General features: G+C 39.4%; 1 protein-coding gene across 1 annotated transcript in view; it reads left to right on the top strand.

The window, feature by feature from the left end:
• Positions 1–888: 888 nt before the first annotated feature.
• Positions 889–8628, top strand: part of LOC111344970 (uncharacterized) — a 53430-nt gene continuing 45690 nt past the window's right edge. The window contains exons 1-3 of the mRNA XM_088756576.1: positions 889–1009; positions 7028–7138; positions 7712–7840. Of these exons, the coding sequence (XP_088612702.1) occupies positions 889–1009; positions 7028–7138; positions 7712–7840 (361 nt within the window). The remainder of the gene's footprint in view (positions 1010–7027; positions 7139–7711; positions 7841–8628) is intronic.

Raw genomic sequence — 8628 nt, 5'->3', positions numbered from 1 at the left:
TGGAAATTTGTTGTTCATTGAATCTCTTGTTGTGGATGATTAAGGCTACAATCCAACAGACAGAAAAGCGGTTAAGCGAAAAATACCTTTGCTGTCGTGTTACAAGTAAATAGAAGGGCATTTGGCTCTTTTTTATTCACTGGTGTGTTCAATGAATATGACTTGATATTGAGTAGAGCAGCTGTTTTCCAACGACCCAACGATGTTGATGCATGGACAATATGCGCACTACGTTCAAGTGATGAACTGTCTGGACCTCGTAAAGCTGAAGTGAGAGCCACCAAACTGATTTTGCGGCCGTTCGTGTAAAATAAAAATGCAATGGAACTCAAAGTATTTTTTTCTAGAAATCCTTCATCCAGACCTATATACGAGCAAAGTTTGGGGAATTTCTATTTTTCCATATTGCACACCTGCCGCTCTTAAGTTTGTAAACATAATAAGAAAGGTGGTAAATTTTAAGCTCGGTAAAAAAAGAAGAATATCTTTCGTCTAGGCACGAGCGCAGTACAAAGAAAAAAATTCTGAGTCCTCACATGGAGTTGAAGGCCTGAGGTTTGATTCAACATAACTCATTTTTTCTTTGTCCCATGCTCGTGACATGATGAATAACATCTTTTTCCATTTTATGGTCACATCAAATAATCATTATGATAACACTAATATCCAGGAGAAGGCAAATATGCCGTAAGACAGGCAAAGAAACACAAAATGCGAAACATAAAATTCTTAAGAAAATGTATTACAGGGAAAATAGAAATAGCCTTTTTTTAAAAAAAAATAACACTTTCCCATTCATATACCAGTGCTTCATTTCGGAACCACTCAATAATCGATGTAGTAACTTCCGGTCAACATTAATTATGACAGCTGGTGTTTCATTTTAATATGTCAAACGTATCAAAATTGGAAACAGAATTGTGTTCATTATTTTTACTCAGTGTCAGCAAGAAACTCATTGGAGGACATCCCTCATGCACTGTTACGGAAAGGAAACGTCTGCTTAAAGGTTAGAACGCTCAATGTTCTGAAATTTAGATAATAGTGGGCTTGGCAACGAGATCTTATCCTGTCGAAGTGAAGACCTGAAAGACACTCCCGCATTTAGCGCGAAATTTACATTGCAGTTGATGTGGGAAAACGGGACAATTAGAGGTAAACTTAGAAAACTGCCCATTTCGCCAAGGGATGAACAAATTACCCCTTACTGCATTCTTAATGAAAATACGTGGCTAAAAATTGGTACATGATTATATGTTTTAACCTTTAGAAGTCTTTCCAAAGTTTGAGAGCACTTCATTCATTCGACGTCAAAAATCTTAGATAATAGGAATGATTTTTGAAAGGGGGAAACTAACTATGTAAGGGTTCTCTTTAGAAATAGACTACTTCTCATCGCGTTTTACCATATGAATTTCTAGTCAACGATCGTTGACTTCCTTAATGTGTTGAGATCCAATTAGCAAGAAACATTTGTCTTTGACTCTGTCTATAAAAAAATATATTTTCTAATTGGCATTTTCTGAGAGAAAGAAGCCATACGTTTCCTTTTTTCGCCTTTTTACAAACAGATCATGAATGCTTCATGACTGCTCTTTATCTCATGAGAGCGGTAAATATTACATAAAGGCTATTTTCCGTCAGCTTTATTTTCCAACCACGCAAGAAACATCTGTCTAAGTTGGCATTCATTAATGGCAGCGACAACTGTCTGCGTAAGTCCGCTACATAAATATACGACAAACGCACATTAATGGCTTGGACAGTGATTGGTTCTGCTGTATATTTCTCGGTTCCTTGATAAACACTGAATCATTCGCAAACGTCAAGAGGACCCGGTTCGAATATGTAATTAGAGAAGCCTTTGCATTGTTTTACTGCCGTTGAGCCCCAATTATCTCAGCAACATTTTATAGAAGCTTCATTTTATGGAAGCTTTACGAGTAATACTTTACTGACGTGAAAACACTGCTTGTAATTAGCGCCCAATATTGGCAGCCATGTATATAAGAACGATCCTTCGCAGTAAAGCACTATTTGAGCAATAGTGGAAATCAGACCTGAAAAAAATTTCAGGCCTGTACGGGATTCGAACCACTGACCTCTGCGATACTAGCGCAGCGCTCTACCAATTGAGCTAACAAGCCAACTGGGAGCAGGCCATCAAATTAATTCGATATAAACCCGTAGATGATAAATCGAACAACAACAAACATATGAAACATATGAGTGAACTGAATTAATTTGATGGCCTGCTCCCAGTTGGCTTGTTAGCTCAATTGGTAGAGCGCTGCACTAGTATCGCAGAGGTCAGTGGTTCGAATCCCGTACAGGCCTGGAATTTTTTTCAGGTCTGCTTTCCACTATTGCTCAAATAGTGCTTTACTGCGAAGGATCGTTCTTATATACGTCTCATAACCGCAGTTCACTCATATGTTTCATATGTTTGTTGTTGTTCGATTTATCATCTACGGGTTTATATCGAATTAATTTGATGGCCTGCTCCCAGTTGGCTTGTTAGCTCAATTGGTAGAGCGCTGCACTAGTATCGCAGAGGTCAGTGGTTCGAATCCCGTACAGGCCCGAAATTTTTTTCAGGTCTGATTTCCACTATTGCTCAAATAGTGCTTTACTGCGAAGGATCGTTCTTATATACGTCTCATAACCGCAGTTCACTCATATGTTTCATATGTTTGTTGTTGTTCGATTTATCATCTACGGGTTTATATCGAATTAATTTGATGGCCTGCTCCCAGTTGGCTTGTTAGCTCAATTGGTAGAGCGCTGCACTAGTATCGCAGAGGTCAGTGGTTCGAATCCCGTACAGGCCTGAAATATTTTTTTTTTTCAGGTCTGATTTCCACTATTGCTCAAATAGTGCTTTACTGCGAAGGATCGTTCTTATATACGTCTCATAACCGCAGTTCACTCATATGTTTCATATGTTTGTTGTTATTGGCAGCCATGTTACGAAAGGCGGCAATTTTTATTGCCTTTCTCGCTGGGGCTTTCGAACTAACTCGAAATACCCCGTTCTTCTACAATTTAAGAGGCTATTCAGCGCATAGTAGGGTTAAAGTTAGCCATGTTCTGTCGTACAAGCTACGAAACTCAAGCTTAATTCTCATCTCGCCCAGTTAGTGTTTGGACTAAGCAAGGATATGTCAGCCTATTTTGCCCCTTTGCAGTGGATCTGTGACAATGGATGTCGAAATCAATCCTGGCCCCAACACCGCTACTTCACAATGTCAGGGTTTCGACAGTCAAAATCAAGCAACAGTTCCACAGTTTCTGGAACTTTTGAACATGTTGTTGGCAACTTACGTTATGTTGATTATGCTAATTTTAATTGCGACATCTCGACCCGTCGTTACGTTTATTCCAGAGATGAGCTGTACCGGTTACGTCCAAATACAACATCTACACTACAGTTTCGTCCTACCTTAAATCATATGCACATAAGAACGGCTTACCGGGGTTGTAGGGCTGGCAAGTGGGTCAAGGAAAAGCGGAATATTTCGCTCTCAAATATTCCTATTGTTGTTTCGCGTCGTACGTCACGCAACGTCAACAAGCGTTACACGACAATGCGTAATCAATCGACAAACTTATCCCGATCGCTTATTTCAGTGAAAATTGAAAGGACTCCTACCGCTCCTAAAGTTGTTCCAAAATGTATGGTTATAAATGCTCACTCTCTAGTGAAAGCTGACGCTGCTCCAGCCTTGTATGCTGACCTTAGCAGCAATAATATTGACCTTTGTTTTGTTTCGGAATCTTGGCTAAACAAGAAAATTTTGTCCCACTTGATCTGCCCTAATGGCTATGTGATGGTTAGAAAAGACCGGAATGGAATACGTGCAGGTGGAGGGGTTGCTGTCACCTGTAGGAAGGACTGGAAAATAAAAGTAATCAACGCCAATGGACAGTTTGAGTTCGAGACTCTTTGGTGCAAAATAACAACTCCAAATTCCGAGTTTTTCGCTGCCAGTGTTTACCATCCGCCTGACCCCATCTACGAAGCAGCTGATCTACTGAATTTCCCATCTGAAACCTGTGATCAAATCCTGTACGATGATCCGAACGCCAAGATCGTAATTGCAGGTGACATAAATCAGTTGAAAATAAAAGATCTCACGCAACAACATGGTCTGCATCAAATGGTTAAAGTACCTACTAGGCGGGACAAAATACTTGATGTTTTTCTGACTAACTGTCCACTGCTTTGGAAACCCGGTAAGGTGCACAAGGGTCTGGTGAGATCTGATCATTTGGCTGTCACTGTACTACCCTCTATCCCGGCTAAACCTCAACGGAAATATGTCAGTTTCCGCGATACAAGAGACCACCGCAAAATTGCCATGGAGACTAAGCTTAGTGCTTTCGATTGGAATTCTATCAACAACCTAGCTAATCCTGAAAAAAGCGTGAAACTACTTAATACAAGCCTATGGTCGATGCTCAATGAGATTTTTCCACTCGTCCGGGTTAGAGTATCGTCCAGGGACCCGCCTTACATATCCTCCCTCGTAAAGCACCTCTGCAAAGTCAGAAACAAAACAGCACATCAAGGTAACCAAGTGGAGAAAATTATTCGTCAAGAGAAAATCAACGCACTCATTCGCATGAACCAAGTAAACGCTGTGGACAACGAGCGATTAAAACATAACCGAGGCTCTAAAGGATGATGGGACACAGCCAATAGAATAACTGGCAGAAGGACACAAGGCACCCTTGTCAGCTCGGTGATTTCACCTGATATCATCAACACATATTTCCAGACCATCAACACCGACGAAGAATATGAGGTTCCAACGCGTCTGCAAATTCCAGCAGGAACCCGTTTGCCGACTGTGAACTTATTATCGCACCTGAAACGAACCGCCTCGGGGCCTGATGAGTTTCCCTAATGGTTTTGGCGCGATTTCTCTCAACATCTTGCACCCGTGATCACCAAAATTTTCAACTGCTCACTTAGGCATCAAACTGTCCCATCTCTGTGGAAATTAGCGAACGTCTCGCCCATCCCTAAGGTATCTCCTCTGACTGAACGCAATCAGCTCAGACCGATCTCATTAACCAACATCATAATGAGAATTTTTGAGCGTCTCGTCTGTAAACAAGAAGTATCTCCTATCCTAACGTTGGGCGGATAAAAACCTGATGACACTAAACATGAAGAAAATCTTTGAGATGGTTGTTAAAAGTAAAACCACAATGCCCCTTCCAGGGCCCATGGACGGAATAACCAGAAAAAGCGGACTAAAGCTGCTAGGAGTTACAGTAAACGAAGATCCATGTAACTGGGACGTTCAATTTGAAAACATGCTCAGCAAAGCAACTTCTAGACTGTACATCCTCAGAGTCTACAAATACTACGGCTTTTCATTACAAGAACTTACACTGCTGTTTGACAGTCTAATTATGTCACTTTTCACTTACGCAATTGAGGTGTGGGCTTCTGCCCACTACAGTAAATATCTCACTCATATTGATAAGTGCTGTAAGCGAGCGTTACGTTATGGTTACACCAGCAAATACACTCCCATAATGGATGTAATTAAAATGAAAGACAGGCTTCTTTGGGACGAGATAACCTCTGACAGCGCAAATCCATTACATGAACTTTTACCAGCTCAGAGAGCTAGGAGCCTCTGGAAAAGAGGACATAATTACATCCTGCCTCTAGTTAGAACCGAACATTTTAGACTGCTTTTTTAATAGATGTCTTTTCGAATTTGTGTAGCCACTTAGTCTTGTATATACATAATGAATTGATATATGTAGGAAATTGTAAGTCCAGACGTTTTGTCTCTGGACGTGTTTCTTTTATTTTTTCCAAGTCAATAAAGATTTTATCTATCTATCTACTTTTGTCATTCAGTGTTTGAGTGTTTCGTTGACAGGCTTTTAAACTTCTACGACCACGGTAGCCTATCCATGTTTTGTGTTTTATTTTTCTGGTATACAACGGTCATTTTTTTCACGAAAACGCCACCAGTATGAAATACTATTATCCGCACAATTCCCTCAATATGCATCTAGATTTATGTCAAGACTTTTTGAATGAATTTTTCAATTGTATCAATGATGAATTGCTGGTTTTGAGGCCGCAAAATTTTTTTCTGAAATGTTTTGAAACTTGAACGCCATTTTGACTTCTTTGAAACGGTTATAAATAAATAAATAAATTAATGAGTAAATTATTATTACAGTTTATGCTAGTTGTTTATAGATGATAGTAGTCTCTACTATCTATCCTTCTCGAGCAATGAGAAAGTCACAAATGAAATAAGACAATGACAACGAATGTGACTACCTTAGAGGAATTAGAAAGGAGTACTGAACTCCTGACGGTACGTTTGGCTTTTCGGGTTCATTCCTGAATGGCATGATTCCAGTATATTAGGGATACCTAAATGCATTCAACTACACACTTTTAACTGCAATAGACATCAGATTGCACAGTGGACTGACTTTCTTCTTCATAGTGAGATGTTAAAATCGATAATCAAACATAATAATTGATAACCAGGTCAATGAAAACTGGTATGTAATCATGATGCTGATCTTTAGAAAAATATCTCCCCTTCGCCGATAAAATGAAATGCCAGAGAATTGTCAAGAAAGATACGTTTTGGCACAGCTTTCCGAGAACCCAGGCTTCTGATCCTTTTCATTAACCTGAAGATGAGGTAATACAATGAAGGGTGGGAGTCGGGTGGCGGAGGGGCACAAAAGTACGGAAGGCGGGAGAACGTAATAAGGGAAGTGGGAGGCTGTGATCCCCTATCTCCCTCCTTTCCTCATTTCCCTCAAGCCCTCTAATGTTTGCTTAGTAATAATTTGTGCTGAACACCCTGTCTAAGTGTGTAAGTAAAACGCACGATTAACAGTATGACTTTACTTTGGAGTGACAACTTTGGCAACTTTGCGCGTTGCCACTTAAATTTCCTTTTAATCCAAATAATAACAGACTGAAAGGACATTTTAAGTATTCTTATCATTGTCCTACTCAACTTTGCAGACAGTGTGCAGTTCAAGATTACTGTGTTTATGTTTCTTCAAGGATTTTTGCTCTGGTGTTTGACGCATGTGCGTCTTGCAACAATTGGTGTCTCTTCACAAGACACCACAGGTAAATATTCCATTTGGGAATTAAGACAGGTTTGATCTAGCAAGTAAGTTGATAATTTGTCTATGCCTTTCATTTTTACATCAAAGGTTATAATCGTTGCAGCTTTTTCGCTTTAGTTTTTAGTTTTAATCTGTGCATTGTTAAATGCAGCTGCCTGCTCTTTGGAGTGGCCATATAAACGGAAAATTTTTGCAAAATGCGTCTGAATGTGTTTTGGTTCTACCAAATTTATCATCCCCAATGGCACTCCCGTAAAATGGATTTGGTGTTTGTAATCATCCCAATATAACTTAGTGTTTCTTGAAATAGGTAGTGACTTCAGACATTGAATTTACAATGTAAATGCATTCTTTACTACCCTGCAGTTTATCCCGTCCTTTGTTTTTCTTTTATTCAAAATGGGCTCATGAACATGATTACCAAAGCACATTTGGTTGGTTCGTTTGGATGTTTTAACGCGACTTGAAAACCACTGACATGAGGAACTTCAAACTAGGAACCCCTAGTACATCAAGATAACTTTTTGGTATCATTCCGATATAACCTATATTAAGTACCTTTATTTCTTTCTAGGTAACTGCTCCTTTGATCTCAAAACACTGTGTAACTGGCGGAATGAAAGGATAGGAGATCATTTTGATTGGCTACTCCGGCAAGGAGCTACTCCTAGTTTAAACACAGGACCGAGCAGCGACCACTCAGGTAAGTAGAGAACGGTGACACCCCAAACCAGTTCTATTAAGCTCAAGAAACACACGATAGAAACATTATGTCATCTGACATACAAATCAAACGGTTAAACTGATGAGATAGCTAGGATGCGAGGCTGTAAACGTTTCTTTTCAAGTTAGACTTGCCACTAGATTCCCGGATTGATACACAAGCATGCGATAAACACCAAACCAACATAGAATCTTCTCTTTCTTTATCTTTTTTCTATTCTTTGAGGCGGTTTTATATCGACGCGGTCAACTGAAATCATGATGTAAAGAAATTACCTAAGTATTGTGCGATCATACTTAAAGAATACTCTCAGTTTGGATAACGAACCCAAGCAATTTAAAGAACAATAAGAAAAGTAAAAAAAATAACGATAATTTTCGCTTTAAGTTACAACTACTGGTTAACACAATCACAAAATAAGTTGTTGCTTAGCAACGTTCGCGGGTCTCGATTACTTTATCAAAGTTTACGGTGTAACTGGTCTTCTATTCAAAAATCGATCTTGATTACAATGGTTCTTATCCTGAATTGTAACGCTAACCATAATTTTCTGTCTTAAAGGAACTAATCACGGAGGCGTGTATCAAATCAGAAACTTTTTCGCAGCTTCTTTCGGAAGCGGTAACATTCAGCTTAATGGAAGCGGTTACAAAGGCACTTTATGTTAATCAGGCAACAATGTCAATCTCGGAACTTCGAGGTTACGCGCAACCCTAGTGTTTTTTATTCCTCACAAACCTTACATTTAAGGTGTGTAACTTATAACT

This window comes from Stylophora pistillata, chromosome 4 (assembly GCF_964205215.1).
Source record: "Stylophora pistillata chromosome 4, jaStyPist1.2, whole genome shotgun sequence".
Classification (NCBI taxonomy): Eukaryota; Metazoa; Cnidaria; class Anthozoa; order Scleractinia; family Pocilloporidae; genus Stylophora; species Stylophora pistillata.
Note: the sequence above shows the minus strand (reverse complement) of the source record. Positions and strands in the feature narration are given on the sequence as shown.